This window comes from Malus domestica, chromosome 03 (assembly GCF_042453785.1).
Source record: "Malus domestica chromosome 03, GDT2T_hap1".
In the NCBI taxonomy this organism is placed as follows: Eukaryota; Viridiplantae; Streptophyta; class Magnoliopsida; order Rosales; family Rosaceae; genus Malus; species Malus domestica.
The window spans coordinates 9,967,282-9,990,172 of NC_091663.1; the positions used below are offsets into that span (position 1 = coordinate 9,967,282).

At 38.6% G+C, this 22,891-nt stretch overlaps 2 protein-coding genes across 2 annotated transcripts; one reads left to right on the forward strand and one right to left on the reverse strand.

Annotated features, from left to right (window-relative positions):
• The first annotated feature begins 3,112 nt into the window (after window positions 1-3,112).
• LOC139194644 (uncharacterized) lies at window positions 3,113-3,757 on the forward strand. Its single transcript, XM_070819538.1, has one exon. It carries the CDS (start codon window positions 3,113-3,115, stop codon window positions 3,755-3,757), a length of 645 nt encoding a protein of 214 aa, XP_070675639.1.
• A 7,653-nt stretch (window positions 3,758-11,410) lies between these two features.
• On the reverse strand, window positions 11,411-22,648 carry LOC103401509 (MLO-like protein 6). Its single transcript, XM_029099804.2, has 15 exons — window positions 22,393-22,648; window positions 22,212-22,269; window positions 21,698-21,954; window positions 20,643-20,759; window positions 20,480-20,540; window positions 20,201-20,289; window positions 14,420-14,494; window positions 14,079-14,173; window positions 13,904-13,953; window positions 13,534-13,574; window positions 13,249-13,422; window positions 12,848-12,883; window positions 12,666-12,733; window positions 12,506-12,566; window positions 11,411-12,178 (listed from the first exon to the last, which is right to left on the reverse strand). Exons 1-15 carry the CDS (start codon window positions 22,513-22,515, stop codon window positions 11,717-11,719), a joined length of 1,767 nt encoding a protein of 588 aa, XP_028955637.2. The 5' UTR covers window positions 22,516-22,648; the 3' UTR covers window positions 11,411-11,716.
• Window positions 22,649-22,891: the final 243 nt, after the last annotated feature.

The following is a 22,891-nucleotide window of genomic DNA, read 5'->3' on the forward strand; positions in this document are numbered from 1 at the left end:
GTCGCTTCAAAAGTGTACATGATGAGGTGTGAAACTACAGTCAGACATCCGGCCCAACTTAGATGTTTTTTCTTTTGATCCCACTCATCGGGAAGGTCCATTCGTTCGCAATGTTACCAACGTTCCCAGGTCGGTCCCAAGACCGATCCTATTGTGGTCACCCTCTACAAGAAAATCTATGTTCTAGAGAGTAGTGGATGAGCGGAATAAAAAAATTTCAGCCAACCGAGCAGAACCATTTTGAAGTTTTTGATCGGTATATCCAATGGTGGAAACATATCCCTAATCCACCCTGCTATGAAGGAGGTGGTACTACTTATAATGTCTTAAACTACTTTGCTAGGGGCCATAGGCTCGTTATTTGTACCAAGTCTGGTTCATACTTTTTTGACACTCACAAAGAAAAATGGGAGGATGCAAACAACCTGAAGGCCTTTGAGATCAAATTCCCATGGTATTCTCCCTCTGGTATTCTTGTAGATGTTGGGGGATTTTTAATTGCATGGATTAAGGGGAGCCAAGAGCTTGTTGCTTATCATTTGGATTCATATGGGATCCCAAAGTCGTGTCAAATGCTACCAGAGCTTAAGGAGATGTTCAATAATTATTTACTTACCGATAACTGTTTCTTGTTGGGTGAATGCGGTGAAGGTGATCGCAAGTGCTTCGTGTTTTTCGGAAGGGATTGTATGCCTACTGCGTACGTACATGTATTAGTTTTTCGGGTTAAAATATCAAATAGCGTCGCTGGCAAGCCAGCCCATGCAGATCTTGAGGCTGTGGAGAAATATTGTGGCATCTTGTTTGGTGGTACAAAAATTGAATCAGATTTCATCATGTATCGCGATTTAAACAATCACGATATAGAGTGTATGTGGAGCAAAAAATACTCACAATGCGACATGTGGATTTTTGGGTAAAAGAGGACAAAAATAACCTTGAGGAATACCGGGATTCTTACGTGCGAGCAGCGGACAATCATTCGTCAATCAAGTCAAAAAGGCCCAAAAAAGGTAACAATTCAAAAATTCATCTCATCAAATCCTTTAATTCCTAAAATTTATTTCACCCCATATATCTTTTACCTAATTTTGCCTTTTTTAGCTAAATCAATTAGCTAATTATTACATAACCTAATTATCTATTTATTCTAAATATTCTATAACCATCAAAACATTCCCCTTATGTTTAATTAGCCAATTAATACCTATTAAAATTAGCTAATTAAACCAAAATTAAACCCAAAGACCCACCTAATGGCCGGCCACTCTTTCTCCAAAGAGGACCGGCCTATCCCTATAAATAGGCTCCCATTTTCAACAAAAGATCATTTCAACACTCTTGCAAAACTCCCAAAAAGCTCTCTAAACACTTTTCACTCTAAATTCTAACTTTGGCATCAGAGGTTCTTCGGCCAAAGCCCCCCCATTCATCGTGGGCGCGTGAGGTTTTTGGCCTTAACCAATTGTGTTAGTTGTTTTGTAGGTGCAATTTTGTCCAAGATCAAGGAGGAAGAAATTTGCATCCACAAATTGGTGCTTTCATTGAGAGAAGAAATCCACACTCGTAGAAGACTCTTGCATAAAAAAGGTTTTTCTCTATTTTCTAGTCTACTTGTATTTTTTCATACGTTCTTATTATTAAAATTTTTTATTTGCAAAGATTCTTTGATAAAACGTAAAAGAAGAATATAGTGGCTAGAAATTTAGAAAATTTCATGAGTAAAAATTCCAATATCCAAGGAATGGAACCACGACGATCCACGAGGCTAAATGTGACAATAAGTGGAGCGGTACCACCACCACGAATTTCCACCACGGGAACCACCGCAGTGGCTATGTCGGTAGCCACCCGTGGCGAGGTCCATGGTGCCTTCACCATGGCCTGAGCCATGCCATCCAAGGCTCATGGCACTAAGGCTATCACCTAAGCCATGTCATTCCAAGCCCAACGCGAACTCAACACGTTGCTAAGCCGAGCCCAAGCCTCGCACCCATGTGCATCACACTTCAAGCAGCCCACTTTCGTGGCCCAGCTTGCTCCCACCGAGCAGCCCACTCTTATGGCCCAGCCTGCTCCCGTGGCCCAGCCTGATCCAGCTGAGCAGCCCGCTTTCGTGGCCCAGCCTGCTTCCGCCGACCAGTCCACTCTCGTGACACAGCCTGCTCCAGCCGAGCAGCCCACTCCCGTGGCCCAGCCTGCTTCCGTGGCATTCCAAACAACCCAAATCGATTCAAGATTAGTTCAACCGTCTCGGTTTCAAATTTTCAGACCGACGATCGAACCGGGAGCATTTTCACCACATTTTTCTTTGGATTTGACTTTTCCCAACTCAAATCTCACGCCCGGAGTCTACCACACTTCCACTGCTCAAGAAGACGTATTCATTCCAAGCTATTCCAGCCCAAATGGAGAACAACACTTGTCTCGACAAGTCATAGAGTTAACGAGAGCCCTCGTATAGCAAACGACCTGGGTGAACTAACTTTTGCATTGCATCAGGATGCAACGTGCCCCAGACGAGGTGTCCCGAAGTAGGACAAGGGCAGACAAAGAATCTCTCTAGCAGCGTCTTAGCAAGCAGTCACTCGACCAGCCACAAACCGAGTGTTCAAGCAGTGTACACTCCTGATTAGGCCCCCGAGATAGTGTATACTCCTGTCTTAGAGCGCGGAGGAGTGTGTACTCTCGACTAGGCCCACAGACGAGCATACATTCACGGTTGGGGTCATACTTCGATAGTCAACATGATCAACCTTCTAGGCGAAGTGTTCATTCGCGGCTAAGCCCGCAAGGAGCATTATGCACCTCACATCAGAGTAGGCAGCACGACAGACAAAGAGAAGTAGTCACTCAATACGGCTCAAGTTCAACTGGCAGTCTGCGAAGAACTCGCTCGCTTGTTAGGAACGCGCTACATACACTGCATTCGCCGCATAGACGACCCAAACACATGGAAGAGTAGCCTAGATCAGCAAGTCACGATTGGGGGCAGCCGAGAGCTCCATTACCTTAACAAAGGAAAATTGAGGAAGAAGTAGATAGACTATTGACCAAGCGATTGCATAATTTCCAACATAACGAGGTCATCCACGATGCATTACGACGGAACATGACCAACATAAGCAGGTCACTCTTCAAGGACGAGATCAAGCAGGTAGAGCCTCCACGCGAGTTCAGCATGCCACATTTCACATCTTTCAAAAGGGATGAAGACCCGGAGAGACACTTAAAGCATTACCAAAGTGTAATGATCCTCTATCGAAACAACAATGATCTCATGTGCAAGATATTCGCCACCACTCTACAAGGCGAGACGCAAAATTGGTTCTACACCCTGCCGCTACAATCCATCCGAAATTTTGACGAACTTTCTTTGGTTTTCATCAAAGAATATTCATTCTGTCGCTCGATCAAAAAGAAGTCCGACCATTTGTTCGACGTCAAGAAGAACCCAAAGGAGTTGCTTTGCGACTATGTAAGGAGGTTCAAAGCAGAGAAGGCAAATATAGTCGGATGCAACGACTTGATAGCTAGAACAACCTTCCAAAAAGGACTTCCAGCAGACCACCCACTATTCAGAAAATTGATAATGAAAGAAGATCTAACTCTGGCAGACTCTTTCGTTCTGGCAGAAAAGCATGCACTTTGGGACGAAGTTCGCCGATGCCCATTCAAGGCAAATCCGAGGGATCTTGAATATGAAGTCCCCCACTACTCTGAAGGAGATTCAAAGTCACATCTGAAGCAGCAATAAGCTCTACCATCATACGAGAAGAGCTAGGGGCCAGACTACCTATATTCCATAGTTTAAAAGCTCTCCTTGATGCTATCAGTTGTATTCCACAGTTTAAAAGCTCTCATTGATGTTATCAGAAATTCAAAAACTAACTTTGGCGATAGTTGTTGCAACCCGGAAGCTCAAGTTTTACTTTCAAATGCTTGTAGTTATCCTCATGACGTACTATTCCGCCCAATCCAGACGCGCGACAATAAAGGGGTAGACCCTGGCGGATGCAAAGTTTTCTGACAAACGCAACAACTCGACCCAAAAGACATGCCAAGGGTAGACGAACATTGGAAGGACACACTCGAAAACAAGTTTTGTCCTCATCACCCTAAAAGATTCTATATATGAGCAACATGTATCGGCAGTTGAGTACCACTTCCTACTGCGCACCACATAGCCCTAGCCGACATTTGCTTAATGATTCAACTCTAGAGTGGCCCAATACTGGCAGTTGAGCATCTCCTGCTGCGTGTGACATGGCCCCATCTCCACAGCTCCCTACTGCGCCTTCATGCCGAGCCTAGGTGACGTAACAGAGCGGCTTAACGATGCCCCGGAAGTAGCCGAGCACACTCTAGCTACCCCTGCTCCACCCGATGGAGACTTCTGGTATTTACGTAGGCCTTCGAATGACAAAATACTTGGTGGTGAAAAAGCTTTCAATTCATTTCGATTCCCAGCTAATCACTAGCAAGACTGTTTGAGGCGTTTCAGACTTACACCCTCACTCAAGTTCCACAGGCAGACAACGCTTACGTATACGTACTAGCCTGCCTAGGCTCCGCCCTTAATAACCAACTTAAAACGCTCTATTTCGATGGAATATCTTGACAAGCCAAGCATAAAGACAGAGCCAGCAGCCTAAGTGTCACAACATTCTCATCCAAAGATCCCACACCGGACCATATCTCTGCTGCCTAGCTCATCCCAACGACTTGAAGGTTCTAAGCTCAATCCACGAAGGCGTTCGTGGAAACCACTTCGGAGGCCGATCATTAGCACAAAAAGCTCTTACCACAGGCTACTATTGGCATATCATGCACCAAGATGCTAAAGAGTTAGTATAAAACTGCAACCACTACCAACGCTATAAGCCGGTACCAGCACTGCCTGCCAGCGAGCTACACTCGCAGACGAGTCCTTGGTTGTTCATGAAGTGGGCAATCGACCTAGTAGGACTTATGCTGCCTGTTACTGGAGGCAAAGGCATAATGATTGTGGCAATCTACTATTTCACCAAATGGGTAGAAGCAGAGCCATGAGGATCACGATTTAGACGGACATAGAACGCTTCATATGGAGGAACATCATTTGCTAATTTGGCATCCCTCAGTCCATCGTCACCCATAACGGCCCGCAATTCATAGGCAGAGATTTGGAGAAGTTCTTCCAAGAATATAACATCAAGCAGCACATGTCCATGCCGAGATATCTTCAAAGCAATGGGCAGGTCGAATCATCCAACAAAATGATCATCGACTGCCTCAAGAAATCCCTTACCAAAAAGAAGGAAAAATGGCCAGACGAACTCCCCAGATGTTTATGGGCATATCGCACCACCAAAAGATTAGCAACCGGTGAAACTCATTTCTTTTTGGCATTTGGTTCAGAAGCAATCATTCATCCCAATGTCATCAAGCCAAGTATCACTGCTCTACTACCAAGCATTGAGCAGAACAGTAAGGAGATGGTCACAAGCTTAGATCTGGCAGAGGGGAAGCGCGAGCAGACCAGCACCTGCATTGCAACTTACCATCAGCAGCTCATCTCCAACTACAACAAAGAGCTAAGATCAGGCAGTTCTAGCCCGAAGATCTAGTCCTAAGAAAAGCCTTCATCATTGCCCGAGAAGAAGGCTCTAAAAAGATGGATCCCATATGGGAATGTCCGCACAAGATCAACAGAGTAGGCAGCAAGAGTAATTACACCGTCGCCACCATGAAACGACAAAAAGATCGAAAAGTGGCGGAACACCTACAATCTGAGGAAGTACCATGTGTGACCTTCCGCTACATCAAAGCTCGAAGGCTCAAGCAGCTCGACGGGCACCACCTCACAAGCTGAGGTTATCCAGTTGTTATGCAGTTCCTACCTTATAGCTAAGTTCTCATTCGTTTCACTCATTTTTCAATGAGGAATTCAGAAGTAATCACAACTTGGCTCAGCTGCATGCTTACAACAACTGATCACTCCTGCACTTCAAAAGAAAACCACGCCCTTCTTAGGGACTCATCGCAAGAATTACACCCCCCAAGGGACCAACCATACTCTCCAATGTGAGAGGGTAAACTAATTGCTTTCTAGTGCGAGAGGGTAAACCAATTCCCTGACACCCACATGAGTCAGCTCTCCAAGACGGGAGGATAAAATTTACACTCCGAATATCTAGACGTGGATGAGCCTGGCTGCCTTAGTATAACTAGATGCACGATGGCTTGCGCCAGGATTCCTAGAACTAGCCACAATGGTCTTTTTTAAGGCTTAGCTAACTGAAGGATTTTGGGTCTCTTGGCCTAATCCGCGGGGAACCGAGCCATTGTAAGGTCTCGTATTTTAAAAATATGTTTACAATATTATTTCAACAATGCTATTTATATTATATTTATATGTACATTTACTTGTTATATTATATTTTATTCATTATTACTTAATAACCGTGACCTATATATATATATATATATATATATATTATTATTTTATTTTATTTATGTTTGCCAAGTTTACTTGGTTCCTTTGTTTGCTTTGCCAGTTAGGATGACACGTGGTACTTGAGTGGGGTGATAGGTTGAGGTGGCTTAACAAGGCCATGCAATATGAGGTAATATGATGTATTAGAAGTGAATAAGCAATCTAATTGCTGAGTGTTCCAAGCTATATAACTTGGACGTGGCTTCAAATAGCCTTAGGTGGCTACACCGTATCATTTCCTTTCTTATGTGGTTGACACCTTGCAGGCCACCATTATCTAGCCTCCAACTAGTATAAATAGGGATCTTTGCACCAATTAGAGTCTTGTCCTAACCGTCTCCTACTAGTATAAATAGGGATCTTTGCTCCAATGTTTTTGGAAAGAAGCTAGCATTTCAGTGCATGCTTCGGAGTTGACGTACTATATATATATATATATATATATATATATATGAGAGAGAGAGAGTTAAAAAGAGATTAGGGTTTGAGGTTTGTGGAGATGTTAGTTGGGTTGTCTTGCTAAAGCTTGGATTATCGAGGTGAGTGGTTTATGTAATGTGTTTCAAAATATTCTTATTTTCTGATAAATGAAAACCACGAACTATTGTGGGTTTTATCTATTTATAAATCTCTATCTATTTTAAGTCAAGCATGTTGGATTTGTTGAAATGATTTTGGAATTATTAATATAGTGATATGTGAGTATTTGGAAATATTCATGGAGCATGAGAACTTTAGTGTTGCATTAATCCGAGAGATAAATGTAAACTGCACATGGGGACATTAGGGCAAATGGTCATTAGGGGTCACGTGGTGAGTTACAATTTATGAAGGATATAATGGACACGTAAAGGGATGATGTGATATGGAATTATGTAGCTAAAGCTTTGATATTATTATTATCCTATTTTATAGTGTTATTAAAATGGCAAGCTTGACTGGCATATTATATATTCTACTCACTGAGTGACGGTGGTTGTTGCTCACTCCTCACCTATTATTTTACAGATGAGTTATTTGGCAAGACAGGTGTTAGAAGAGCTAAGGTTGTGATTGATGAGAAGTTTAAGGATTTTAATTTATTACTTTTGTACACCCTGTAAGGATTACAGAGTTATTTTAATAAGAGGATTTCATTTTTCAACCCGTGTCGATTTCCTTTTATTTATTTTTACTTTTACTCGCGTTTCGGGCACGGGGTCTTATTTTACTACCGACCCCGGGTTCGGGGCGTGTCAGCCCTAGAGACGAAGGGGGCACATTATGCAGTACGCCCTACAGACGGCTGTCTAGGAACCCTAAAGTTGCTACCGAGTGCACTAAGGTAGCCTACGGTTTCCGGAAGACTGCCTACGGCTTGCCTTTCGAACAGTAAAACCACGCTAGACTTATGCAACCGCACATTCTTGTGAAAGGTTAAACAAGTTAGTGTGCATATACGAAGTGTTATCCACTGCCGACATGCTACGTAGTCGATAAGCTTCACCTCTGCCAAGTGCAGAACAACCTACACCAAGTCCTAAAGTGTTGTGATACTTGTTACGCAACCTACAGAATTGGAGAAAGCCAAGGTTAACAGCCTAGTGGTTACGCGGACTTGTCTACTTCTGTAAGTAAGGCATTCAGCTACCAACCCTATGGATAACAACTTTGCAAAGTTCTACACCAACACCTACGACTGCATAGGCTACGCGGGCCTGTTTGCTTATAAAAATGTAGCACGCCTGCCACTTGACTATAAAGTTTAAAGGTTAGGGCATGAACAAAAGAAGCGAAGATGAAGAAAAGCGAAGGAAGAATGTTTATAAACAATTGCCAAAGGCTGAATGAGTTCAAGCAAAACAAGAGCTACAAGGAAAAACAAAGAAAATCCTAAAGGCTACCTAGAGGACTACACTTTAGCAGCCTGGACATCCCACGACTATTCGGTCACCACACCTTCAGCAGCCATGACGCTCTTAGCAGCGGCATCATCCAGCACTGCACCCTCGATTGCCCCAGCCTAGGCACCAACTTCTCCAACTACTTCACCAATGGAAGCCTTAAAAGTAAAAGCAAGCAAGTCTTCCGAAGAAATAGAGAAGGTCTTGAAACCTTGAGCCCATCATTCTTACCCTTCAGCTGCTCATTCTTCTCAAGTAGACCAACACGGACGTGCTGCAACTCATCCACTTCTTTCTTTAGACTTTCGTTGATCTTCAGTACACCTTGAAGTTCCAACACTTGGTGTTCAAGCCTATCGACGATTCTCTTAAAGTGGATCACTTGATTATAAGCAACAATCAACTCTTCATCCTTTGTATAAACAGTGAAACGAAGCTCAAAAACTGTAAACTCAAGATCTTGAATCTAAGCTATGTAACATCCAATCTCCTTCTCTGCACTTTCATACTTAACTTGGATCGCGTCAAGCCTAGTCTTCAAGTCAATGATCTCTTGGCGAGCGGTCTCAAGCTGTAGAGAAGTAGGGGCAGAAATATTAGACCCCTTCAAAGAAACGAGCTCAGAATCCAACCTTTTGATCTCCTTAGTCAAGGAATAAGCTTTAGCTGCCATAGTCTTTGCCACCTCATTGGCAGCATTGCTACATCTGCACTATAGCAAGCAGAGCAGTTATTCTATATTGGGTCATATGTTTTGCAAAGGAACTTGGGCAAACAACCTTTCTAACGCCATCAACAAACTTGGCACAAACGTTAATGTCTTCAAGCAGATCTGGTATTAAAAGCACATGGATCTCAGCAGCCTCCCTAGAAGCAGGCTTAGTGGATTTTTCACAGCTGCCCACGCGAGCAGTCTCATCTTTCCCAGCAGGCGAGTCAGTCTCTACAGCAGAGGGAGTGGGCCTTAGTGCCACTTTAGCAGCAGAGTCCATTTTATCGCTCTTCATAATAGCAAGCCTCTCCAAAGGTGAACCAGACTTAGCTCCTAACGGACGTCTAGGTACAGACTTTGGCACTGGGGGCACGACATGACCTCTACGCTGAGAAATTCTATCAACAATCTTACTAGTTATTCTCGATGATAGGCGCCACATGCTCAGATCTAGTAGCTTCATTTTTCTTCCCATCGGAAAAAGTCCTGCCAATCACAGACCTCTCAGCAGCAAGCAGACCCGTACGAGCAGTGGAAGAAGTCTTCAGATTTCTCTTAACCATCATATCTTGAGCAGGCGGGGAAGATCTCTTCTTTTGACCTTCATTCATAGTAAGCTCTATGACAACGATCAGATGAGCCAATGCATCCGCCTTAATCCTCTTTACCTTATCTTTCAGGGGCAACCTACCTTTTTCCCGACGAAGAGGACTAAGCAGTCAACGACATTCACGGTACTTAGCAGATGAGCTCAACCCAGCATTTTAGCAGGCAGGAGGCCTGCATGCCCAGCATTCCAGCAACCCATGAGCTCCAATGAGCTTCTTATTTCTCTCAGTCGTTAGCCTGGCCCGAGTTAGGTCCAAGAACCCAAAGACCTGAGCCATACGGCTCGCCTAACATTGCGCCCTAGCGTCATATCTGCAGCCCTAGCCGCACAAGCTACCCTTGGCTCTAGCCAAGCCGAGCTGCCCAAGCAGTGGTCCTTCCACGACACCTCCTCGGCCCATGTCGAGCCGACTCTTGGCCTTTGCCAGTCGACGTGCTACACCACCCCGACGGCTGCCCTGCGACAACACTATCCAAGAAGAAGACAAGAAAAATTAAAATTTTCTTACATCGATATGGCACGAAGAAGACGAAGAAATCAACGAAAGACGGTCCTTTGCACGGGCAAGATGTAGAAGATTGCTAGAGGAGGGGGAACAAATATCCTCTAAGCTCTCTCTCTTGCAGGGTAAAGTAAATCACTCTCCAAAGTTGACTTAATAACCCCCTTAAGGTGGACTTAAATAGACTTTGAGAGAAATTTATTTCTCTTTCCTAAAATGATCTAATTTCCTATTAAAGAGGGAATCTACATCAAAAAATGAAGCAGTCTTATGTTTCATAAAGCAAGAAGATCTCTACACATGCTGCCCTTTCCTGCGAGCAGCCCAACAGGTGTGGGGGCATTTGTGGAGCCAAAAAGAATCACAAGGCGACACGTGGAATTTTGGGTAAAAGAGGACAAAAATACCCTTGAGGCATACCGGGATTCCTACGCGCGAGTAGCGGACAATCATCCGTCAATCAAGTTAAAAAGGCCCCAAAAAGGTAACAATTCAAAAATTCATCTCATCAAATCCTTCTACAAGGTAATTCCTAAAATTTATTTCACCCCATATATCTTTTACCTAATTTCCCCTTTTTAGCTAAATCAATTAGCTAATTATTACATAACCTAATTATCTATTTATTCTAAATATTCTATAACCATCAAAACATTCCCCTTATGTTTAATTAGCCAATTAATACCTATTAAAATTGGCTAATTAAACCAAAATTAAACCCAAAGACCAACCTAATGGCCGGCCACTTTTTCTCCAAAGAGGACCGGCCTATCCCTATAATTAGGCTCCCATTTTCACCAAAAAATCATTCCAACACTCTTGCAAAACTCCCAAAAAGCTCTCTAAACATTTTTCTCTCTAAATTCTAACTTTGGCATCGGAGGTTCTTTGGCCAAAGCCATTCATCGTGGGCGCATGAGGCTTTTGGCCTTAACTAAAGGTGTTAGTTGTTTTATAGGTGCAATTTTGTCCAAGATCAAGGAGAAAGAAATTTGCATCCACAATGTACACATCTTCAATTTTAGTTTTCTAAAATAATAATACCCCTGCAGTATCATGACTTCATGCTTTTATATTCATGATGTTTGATTCTTGACGATCAAACATCATGTGAGACTGAAGAATACCAAAGTTCTCACCAAAGAAACATAATGGTTGTTATTTAATATATCCTGCATCCCCTGTATTCGTGATTTTGTTCTCTTCCCTTTCATTTACTCATTACTTGTGTGAAAATTTTCCTTACTTTATTGTTGCTATTTTACAGAAAACATGCTACAACATAGTACAGTAAAACAATTGAAACAGTGTACTCTGTGTATCTCTATCCCTGCCAAATATGAAGCAAATCAAAGAAGATAGATGAAGTAAATATATATAACATTATTATAAAATGTAGGATGCAAATTCTATGGGTTCAAGTATCTCCATTCTCTCCGATCATTGCGCCATCGTCCTTGCTATCATCATATATTGTCACCAATCAGTGTCGATCTCTAATGACGATACATAATGCATCAAAATTTGCGACCTATTGTATACTTTCCCTCTTGTCAAATGAGAAGTCTTTCGACCGTCCCATGTTAATTACATGTGTTTGAGCAGGTTCCATGGTAGTAGTACTAGTATTAGTTTTAGTAGCTTCCCCATGAACCGAGATTTTTTCATTGACATCAACCCTCTCATGGTGGTGGTAAGAGGATGAAGTGTCATCTACATGGAGGTGGTGTGAGGGGGAGGACGATTCGTTGGCCCAACGTTCACCCTCAAAATTTGATTTTCTTGGTGATGTATGGAAACTATCCACTTCGCTCCGATAGTTCCGGAGGAGGTGGACGGGGGACATGTGGTGGGATGGAGTGGCTGGTCTGCTAGACATTGGGGTTACGGAGCCTTTGTTCTGCTTTATGTGCTTCCTGGCCGTGTGATGCCAGTTCCGTAATGCTGCGGCTACTCTTTCATTGAATATGGTTGGTTTCATGGTTGAGCCCATCTGCAAAAATCAACATATAAAGTCAATATTAATTTCAAGATTTATTTAATTCAGTCATTGATATAGGGAAAACAGGTTTATATGTGCAATTTAGATTCAATCGGGCAACAATACATAAGAACGAGTGTCATATATTGACAAATCATTCACGATCATACGACTAGAATTCAGGACCGCTCTAATTAGTGAAGTTGAATGTCATTACGACTAAATAGTCATTTTATCATGCAAATTCACAGATTACATCAATTAGGTTCTCATTAAAACTACACGGTTGCTCAATTAAATCTATAAATTGATGTTCATGTCATGTAATTAGATCATTACCTGTGTGACAAGGGCATAGAGGGGGAGAGTGACATAACTGCAGAGTATTTGTATGAGGACCCTGAAAATCACCACCATTGGTTGTGTGTTAGAACAATTTAAACGGTTAGGAAACTAAGAATTAATTAAGAGTTAAGGCCAAGGAAGAAGTGAGACTCACCCCATTGAAACTCTGATGATCACGTCCTCAGTGTGCTCGTGAAAACAAGATTTCAAGCTAAATTCATACTGAAATGACAAAAAGTACGAGATTCATCAGATAATTAGTATACTACTTCACTTTTTTTATTTACTTATCTAATAAATCTCAAATTAATTAAGAATTTGGATGATGTAGCTTACCCAACTCCATGCAAAGAAAGCAAGCTGGAAGGCATTCTGAAATTTAAAAAAAAGATGATGCAAAAGGGTCAATATATGTTAGCGAGATTCTCTCATCTCCAGAAATCTCTAGATTGAGTTAAATTTAGTAAGTTGAAAGAGGAAAATGGATCAATTGTAATTACTCTACAATTCTCCACATCGAGTTAAGTTTAGTAAGTGGTATAGGGAATTGAATCAATTATAAGTAATTACTTTATCAAATGTATTCTATATATCATGTAACCTTGGAAATGAATTAAGTTCATGTTAATATAAATTTGAGTACTTAAAACTCTGATAAAATTGCAGATGGAAACTCACTAACGCTATGCATTAGTTCAAAAAAGAAAACACTCTGTTAAAATTGTTAAGTTACGTACCTGAAAGAGAACAAAGTTGATGAGATAGAGAATGAGACGGGGGCGGTTAAACCAAAAGAGATCATCACCAGGTTGAACCACAAGAAGCCCCTTCACAACCTCTCCTCTTTCTTGAATTCGAAGACCCATTTTTGTGATGATCACCTGTAGCTTGGTCCCCACCAAAAGAATGATCTGAAAGTTCAAGTGCATTTTAAACCGTTAGGTCTATCTATCCATCTTGTGGTCCCACTATTATATTACAATTACTTGGTAGATTATGATGAGGGAAGAGATTTTACTTACAATCAAGGGGACAAACGGTAGCCAAAGATAAGAATACCAGCCTGTCCAAGAAAAATTCAAGAAAGCTTAATCAAATAATGTAATTAATTATTATTTTTTTTTACAAACAATATTATCGGTGGGAGAGTGGACTAAGCCTCACAATGAGCTAGTAATAAAGTGGTTCAAGTTCGTATTGGCGAGAATCGAACTTAAGACTTCTCATTTACAAGTATATAAGTGAAGAAGAATACTACTAGACATTAGTATTAAGTGACAAATAATGTAATTAATTTCAAACATTAATTTTGAATTTAAAGTGAACATATACATTTTAGTAGGTGAAGACGTGATGAAATATATGAGAAAAATATTATATATGTTTCCTCACCGTGAGTATTAAAGAGTAGGAATATCACAGCAAAGAACCAAATTGGAGGACTGCAATTTGAAACAAATTAAGAAAATTAAAGTTTACTTCAACAAATCCCAATCTGAAACATGATCAAGTCTATCACAGTTAAATAAAAAGGATAAAAACTAGAAGAAAACACCAAATCACTAACCTGATTCCCACAACAACCTTGAAATCCTCTTCAAGTGATCTGTTTATGTACTTTTGGAAATTGAACTTCTTATGGCTCTGGGGTGCCAAATGTGCCTGAAATATTGTTTTACAATGTTATTGGTTGCGGTTTACAATTTATCGAAACTAATGTATATAGTGTTTTTATTATTATCTGTCACAACTTTGTATTATCCCATGGCAAAACGTAGCTCCATCATTTTTCTTCACATATTGTATGATTGTCTATGTACCATACAATATAGTTGCTTTTCAATTTGTGTAGAACTTTTGGAATTTCATCACTATTATTCTGTCTAATAACATTAATAAAGCACTTACCATGATAAACCCATGCCGCAAGGTTAAGTAATCCACTTTGGGAACCGACCTAACAAATTGTCTGAAAAAACAAACCTGCAATAGTATAAAATAAATGGAGGGTAAGGCAAAATAACGTGTGAAAATATTTAAATACCCTAAGACCATCTCTAATCCTTGGGTTAAAATCTAAATTTTTTAACCTAGAAAATTTAGGTTTTAACCCGGAAATATTTTTTCTCCTCCAACCCTTCTAAGTTAAACTTTGAGCCTGAATTATTAAAGAATGCGTTTAGGATAGTTTTTTTTTTTTCTTAAGGTAACCTTTTAATATATATATATGAAACTCATGGAACAGTTCTATGAAAAGATTATGAAACACTTAAAAGATTTTTTTTAATTACTTTAGCCGTTAAATTTAAATTTGGACCGTTAGATTTTTTTATTTATTTTTATCTTTGAATTTGATCATATTAGATTTTAGCAGTTAGATTCAATGAACTTATAAATATAAAACTAAAAAAAAATACACATATATGATGGGCCAGCTCCACTAACCCCAGGGAAATCCTGGGCTAAATTTGCCTCAGAAATGAGTTATGGGTTAAAACTCATATTTGCCCCAAGGGTTGGAGCAAGTTTGGATAAATTTAGAACCTACAATTTGAGTTTTACTCCACGGCTGGAGTTAATCTAAAGTCAATACTTAAATAAATCCATTTCAAAATAAAAATCCCTTTAATAAACTAAATATATATTTAACAAAAAAGAAGATGATCTTCTGCAGCTATCAATTTCGTGAAATATGAACAAAATCAAATTAGGTGTCCCTTGTAAAAGTCAAACTATTAGAAAAAAAGGAGGAAACTGTCCTGGCGAACTTTAGACAGCACATTGTTCACAACTTCACATGAAAAAAAAAAGAAGCCAATTTGTATAGCCAAAGCTTTCTTATACATTCTCATTATTAAAAGAAAATTAATATTATTATGGATTTCGTAATAGGATGATCTATTATCAAATATTTGGCATGTAGTTAAAATGCTAATCTATTCTAAACCCTAGTCGATTGTCTTAGTATAGCGATTTTGAAAGTGTTCGAGAGTTTAACTTTAGAAGTAACACAATTTATTTATAAAATACTCGATTCATAATGTACCTATAAGAATCGGAGTACTCTCGATTCAGAGTGCAAGAAAAAATATTGAATAAGAGTACCAACATAATTATACCCATATATCTTATAAGAAAAAAAAAACTCTGCAATTTTATTCTTTTTATTTAAGTACATCTTAAGTTCTCAGGTTAGTAAAATCCTACACCCTCAGATTAATAGGACCTGCCCCGCCGCCAACACGCGGGTAGACAGGTAGCAAATCACATGCACCTTGTGAAATTTACAACCTCGGAAGGTCTGAAGTTTTTTTTGCCTTTTGACTGCTATATAATGCAGGATTTTACGGGGGAGGTTGTATCCAGAAACACTTATTAAGATCTTTAGTTTCCGTTTCTTCTGAATATCTAGAAGGGTCTGCATCCTTATATTGAATTCAAAAGCCAGAATGATATTGAGAAAATATTCTGATTGACTATTTGAAATCATCTCTCTCATTCCTGTCACCCCACAAAAGCATCAAAAAGCGCCTTCACACCACTCATTTATATAAAACCACCTCAACAGACAGCTAATCTTGGTGTTTGTCTTTTGTGAATATCTCTTGCATGTTAAAATAATGGATAAATTATATAAAACTACCTTAACTATTGGGTTAGTCACAATTTCATACCCCATCTTTAAAAAATTTCAATGTCATACCTCATCTACGAATTTTTTACAATTTCATACATTCTGTTAGTTTTCTGTCAATTTTTCCGTTAAATAGTTACGTGGCTTAAAAAAAAAAAAATTTAAATATTAAAAAACTTAAAAAAAATCATTTTTATTTTTATTTTTGCATGGGGACCCACCTCGCACCCTTTCTTCCCCCTTCCTTTCCTCCCCCACTTCTCTATCTCGCCGTGCCTAGAACCCCCTAACCCACCTAGGTTTTTTCATCCGCCATCCCCTTTCCTCCCGTATGCTTTCTCCCTTTCTCCCTTTCACGCTGCAACAGTAGCCTCGTCGGCCCCGACCTTGACCTTGGATCCCTTCACTATCTCATCACCTTCACCCCCTAACCCGACCTCGTCGACCCCGTCTGCACCCTCCTTCACCAGATCCCACCCATCTCGTATCCTCTGCGTCGATCACTACCTCCCTCCCTCCCCCTCGTGCCGATCACCCACCTCACCTGCGCCACTCAATCGCTCGACTCCCTCCCGCCTTCCCTCCGTCCACACCGCCATCGACCGACTCCCTTTTTGATTCCGACTCCGCCTTCATCAAATCGGGTCAACCGACCCTCTTTCTGCTCTAGTACCATTTATGCCCTCTTCCCTTGCCCCTTTAAACCCTCAAATCTCTCTGCTCTAGTACGACGCAGAGGACGCCATGATGTTGATTGCGTAGGTGGCCGGGTACGAGGAGAGCAAGGAAGAGTTTAAGATGGTTTTCGGGGTAAGGGTTTTGGTAGATTTGCTGGATGTGGCGGAGAGTGGCTGTGGAGGAGGGCGTTGAAGGTGGTGAGGGAGGAGTGGGTGCGCTAAGGGAGGTGAGGGAGGAATGGGTGTGCTGAGGGATGTGCTAGAGAATGGCAACGGGAAGTGGGATCTGGGTTTGGGATGGTATCTGGTTGATTTTGGGTTTAGGGAAGATGGGTGGGGGAAGAAAGAGGGGGAAGAAAGGGGGTTCTGGGCACGGCGAGAGAGAGAAGTGGGGGAGGAAAGGGAGGGGGGAGAAAGGGTACGGGGTGGGTCCCCGTGCAAAAAAAAACAAGTTTTTTTTTTAGTTTTTAATATTTAATTAGTTTTTTAATATTTTATTAATTTTTTAAGCCACATCACTATTTTAACGGAAAAATTGACAGAAAACTAATGGAAGGTATGAAATTGTAAAAAATTCAAAGATGAGGTATGTCATTGAATTTTTTTAAAGATGAGGTATGAAACTGTGACTGACTCAATAATTGAGGTAGTTTTATGTGATTTACCCTAAAATAATTTTAGAAGAGATCTCCTGTACACTAGGACACTACTACACAGTACTCCTACAATATTTTTTTTTACTTGTGTATGTTTGATAACATACAAAATGTGAAATGGTACATTATAAAAATGTGAATGTTAAAAAGTATTGCCTATTAATAGCGTACATGAGAAAGAGAATTAGTGTATACACCCGTTACACCTAAACTTATTTTACTAGTACTTAATTACAATGATATTATCTTACTTGTAAAGCAGTAAGTTAAAAATATTATCTATGTATAAGAGGTTCCTAGTTTAACTTTCTCATTCCGCTTGTTATCGCTTATATATATAATGGGACGCCTTTACTCTCATTCGTACAAATGGCTTGAACAAAATTTCCATAAAAGATTATTGAAGAGGGGGTAGGGTCACGACTCACCTAATTTCCTAAACAATCAAACTTCTATTAGGCCTTAAGTTTCTTATTAATTTCCAATGGCCATGCCAGGGTCACTTTCATTGACAGCTTTAATTTCCTTATTAAATGACATGTTATTTATAAGAGAAAACATTTGTATAGTGATGTTCCCATCTCCAAATCACTTGATCAAAATTAGGTAGGCAGCGCGAATTCTTTTGTTAAAATTTAAATTTAGAAAAGATAAGTATTAGTGAATTAAGGTTTGAATGGTTGAAGATATACCGAAACAATCAGGCAAAAACAAAAACAGGAAAGATATAACAAATAATCGACATCCTATATACTCTTAACCACTCTTTAAAAAAGTGTTAAAATTCTGACGTGCATTACATATTATTACGTTTATTTTATAGAAACGCACATTATCAAAGTTAAATTTGAAGACGTGTACAGTAATATATTTTGTATATGTTGAGAGCGAGATCAGTTGACCTTTCGTTGTTGCAAATTTTTTATTACTAAACTGAAAGCCTCCATGTCAATTTAGGACTTGTTTTGAAGTGTTTTTAATATGATTAAACTTATTTTTGGTAAAAATAGTTTTGGAACTCAAAATCAATTTCATCAAAAGCGCTTTCATTTTATAAGCACTTTCAAATGAGCCCCTTGTACATTCACATGCCTTCGATGATAAATCTTTTCCTTTGTAATTTTTAAATAAGCCTATTCGTGATGTAGAAACACATATTATAGTATAGGGGGAATTGTCTTCACTTGTAAGTGAGAGATCTTAAGTTCGATTCTCGCCAAATGTGAAGTTGAACCACATTATTATGGTAAGACCATATTAAGGCTTAGCCCACTTCCCCCACTCTCTTAGTGTAAATATTATTTTTGGTTTATTATATTAACACCCCACAAATTGTTGAATAAAACCCACATACTAAATATACCCCACATTTACTTTTTGAATTAAAAATTATCTTAATACACCCTACGTACTCCCCATAATACCCTTACACCCCACATTTTTAATATACACCTTACATTTTCAACATGCACCCCATATTTTTTATACACCTTACATTTCTCAAATCTTATAAAGTTTTTAATTTGGACAAAAAATGCCGACTGAAATTTTGACAAAAGATGCTAATTGGGATTTAAAGCATATGTGGGTTGTTTTCAATTCCACCATTAAAACCCATGTCGTCTGTTTTTAATATTTGGTGGTAATTTTACGTGTTTAATTCTTCATGTAATCCCTATGATCCCTAAAAGATGAATACGAACATAGAAGTTTGAATAACGCATCAAAAGCAAGATTAAATAATTATTGATGTTGTCAAAATCACTAAAACAATAAAAAATATGAAGTCTTACCTCATGTGAAGCTTCCGAAACATCGATTTCGTGCTTAATTTGTCAAAAATAATTTTTATCAATCAACATGTTTGTAGTTTCATTGGTTAGAGTTTTGTTCAACTATGGAGGGTCGGAGGGGTTTTGATAGTTGAAGAAAATAAATAAATAAAAAAAAACCTAATAAGGTCAAAATTGCCATTGTATAGTAGGGTAAATAAGTCATTTAATATTAAATTTTAATGTGGAGTGCATTCAACATTTTGTGGGGTGCTAATATAAAAGGCCTTATTTTTTGTTAAAAAAAGGAAGTGACTTGGACAAATCTTTTTTGTCGATAACCTCAGACCAATCAAAATCAATATCATCGACAAAAAAGATTTGTCCAAGTCACTTCCTTTCTTTTTTGTCCAAGTTACTTCTTTTTTGGTCCAAGTTTCTTCTCTTTTTGTTAACTTACTTCCTTTTTTCTTTGTGAGTTTTGGAAATATTTAACTATTTAACACTGATCAAATCATAAGATTAACATAAGTTTCCACGCATCTAATAATTATTAAGTATTTGGATTCTGTAGTGTGTGATGAGAAAATGAATAAAAATATATCAATGTCGAAGTCAAGCTGGTGGCGAATACTAACTTTTTCACCACAAAAAAAAAAAAAAAAAAAAAAAAAAAAAAAAAAAAAAACGGCATGCTGCAATAAACAAAACGGTAAGTACGTAAGCCACTAGGGTTTGTCTAGTTGCGAAGGTGGACAAAATAAAAGGTAGGACTAGATAGGTTCATGATTTGAAACACTTCAACGTAACATTTTTTTTGTAAGTACGTAAATATCATTTCGCAGACAAATCTGATATGGAAAAAATAATGCATTTCATGCATGCAAAAAATTCAAAGTGATAAGTACTATACTTTCATTAAGGAAAAAGGAATTAGAGAGAGCTCTTACTATCCACATAAGGAAAGGTGTTTTAGTCCAGTAACTCATATGCCTCCTCCCAAAAGATGTGTCCCTTGCAAACCTGAATCTCTCGGGGTCTGTCATACACGCAACAACGAAACAAAAATCAAATAATTAAATGACTCATTGACTCTGAATGATTTCATGTATTGTAGTTAAAAGTCCTCCTTAGAGAACTACAAGAATTAAATAATCAATTATTTTATTTAATTAATTTGCTGTTTAGAAATTTTTTGGCTCTCAAGATTATTGTTTTGCAGTACTAACCATGCGAAAATTGATATTCATCTGTCCTTGTTTCCTTTTCCCACCGCTTCCAACTTCTCATCTGAACTCACAAATAGTCATCATCAATTGATTAACCATTAAATAATTATTAAAAAGAGAAATAGTTAATTATTCGTGAATGAATTGATGAGAAATTACGTACCTTGGCTCTTCCTAAAGCCATGGTGAGGATGCAATAAAGGACATGGAAAACAGCCAACACAAAGATAAAAATGTGCAGTTGATGAATACCATCCGCAGATATAAAAGATACTTTACCCTGCAAAATTTGAGTTGACATTCTATGAGCCGTAATTCCTATATTATAAACCAATATCGATATTTAAACTATAAAAAACAATATTAATGTGTTTACTTCATTCCTAATTAGTTTCTAATCTGCATTGGAAACTGTTATTAGTACTTCGAAAATCTTGTATTCAATTGAAAATTTGAGAGACTTTAATGGATTTATAAATCCATGGATTTTTATGAAGTTTAGGGGGGTGTATTCAATAGGGAATTTGTGAGATTTTAATATATTTATAAATCCATAGATTTTTACGGAGTTTAACTAATTTATAAAGATTCTATGTAAAATTTTGATTCAAATCCCTTGAAATCTCATGGGAAGAGGTGTGATTTGTGGATGCTTAAAATACACTACAAAATCTCTTCAATTCCATCTAATTCCTCAATTTTTCCAAATTCTAATTGAATACAAAATTTTTATTCAATTCCCTTAAAATCTCATGGGGAGAGGTGTGAATTGTAGAGATTCCCTATAAAATTTTGATTCAATTCCCTTGAAATCTCATGGGGAGAGGTGAAATTTGTGGATGCTTAAAATACACTATGAAATCTTTCCAATTCTCTCTAATTCTTCAACTTTCTCAAATTCTTTAAAATCAATTTCTAATTCAATACACCTAGAATGTTATAAACTTCTTTAAAATCCTAATTGAATACATCCGGATTTTTAAGGATTTTAATAAACTATCTTAAAATTCTAATTGAATACACCTTGAATTTCAGATAATCACTCAAAATCCTGATTCAATACCCTTAGATTCATTAAAATAATTAAAATCCCTCAAAATCCCAATTGAATACACCTCTCTTAGTTTGCAATTCTCATAATTGTATTTTCTTTGTAAACATATATAGAAAATTTGTAGATTAAAATATATAAGTGATGGACATTCGTATAGTTCCTACCTTTGCTGCACATTTATCGGTGCTAGCAGCCGCCAGAACACGGCGTGCGCCACCACCAGTCTCGTTAAACAGTGAGAGCAGTCTCCTACCCGGGATTTCATCCTCATACTCCACATTCTCTTCCTTATTCAATTTGTTTTCTTGCTTCTTGCCACATGGATGCCAGGTGTTGCCAATTTTCTGTGATATGCATATGTTTGATATTGGTCCTTGTCCCACAGTTAAGAGCAAGGATATGAACCCCAAGAGCATAAGCTCTATTTACACCACAAACACAAACAAAACATATGTATTAGCTCAATATTCTTAATATTAACTCTCACTAAATTAATAAGCGGGAAATGATTCAACACCATTTTTCTCCTCTTGGACAACTCTGATTATTTATAGCCTTTTGATGAAAAAAACAAAGAATCAAGAAACGAAAAATGGACCGCATATGTGCAGAAAGAGAAAAGTGGTGTCCATAAATCATTTTCTGTAATCAGTTAGTCTATGATTCGACATGTGTTACCTGATTTGATCTTTTCTAGTGCTTCATAAAGAGCTCTTTTGTGTTTCTTCTTTAACCACTGCAAAAATGATGAAAGAATATATGTAATATTGAAATTAAAAACCCAGGACAGTTAACTAATTGAAGAACAGAATGTCCGAAAACCCGAATTAATGAACTTTCATTTATAGTATGATTTTACCTTTGCTATAAGTTCGATTATGTGTTCAATGATTATTGAAATTAAGACCAAAACAAAACAGACTACGGCAACGGCCCATGTTGGCGTTTGCTCTAACGACCTTCCTGACGTTGCCCCTGCCATGCTTCTGAATTAAGTTGCCCAATTGACTATGAACAATGGACTGGAAAAATCCAAGTGATCAAATATCATGAGAGAGAGAGAGAGAGAGATGATAGAATATGAAATGAACAGATGAAGGTAATATACACGTTATGGGTGCAGTTTAAATGATCCTGAAGAAAGAAAAATAGGAGCGACTGCAGCGGATGATTTTTGACTTTTGGACGCGTTAGAAAAATACAGAGAGAGAGAGAGAGAGAGAGAGAGTGACTTGAAAGAGTCCTTAACCTGATACAAAAATCAAATACAGATTTCTTTGACTGAATAATACTCGCACCCCTTCAATTTTTTTTTTCTTAACAGATTTTGTTTTGAAACGTTTGTTTCTTGCATATAG

Coding starts and splice junctions, on each gene's coding strand:
- LOC139194644 (XM_070819538.1), top strand. CDS start 3,113: ATGACCAACATAAGCAGGTCACTCTTCAAGGACGAGATCAAGCAGGTA.
- LOC103401509 (XM_029099804.2), bottom strand. CDS start 22,515: ATGGCAGGGGCAACGTCAGGAAGGTCGTTAGAGCAAACGCCAACATGG. Junction 12,884..13,248: donor TCAACTTTGTTCTCTTTCAG/GTACGTAACTTA, acceptor TTTAAATTTCAG/AATGCCTTCCAGCTTGCTTT. Junction 12,179..12,505: donor TCTATGCCCTTGTCACACAG/GTAATGATCTAA, acceptor TGATTTTTGCAG/ATGGGCTCAACCATGAAACC.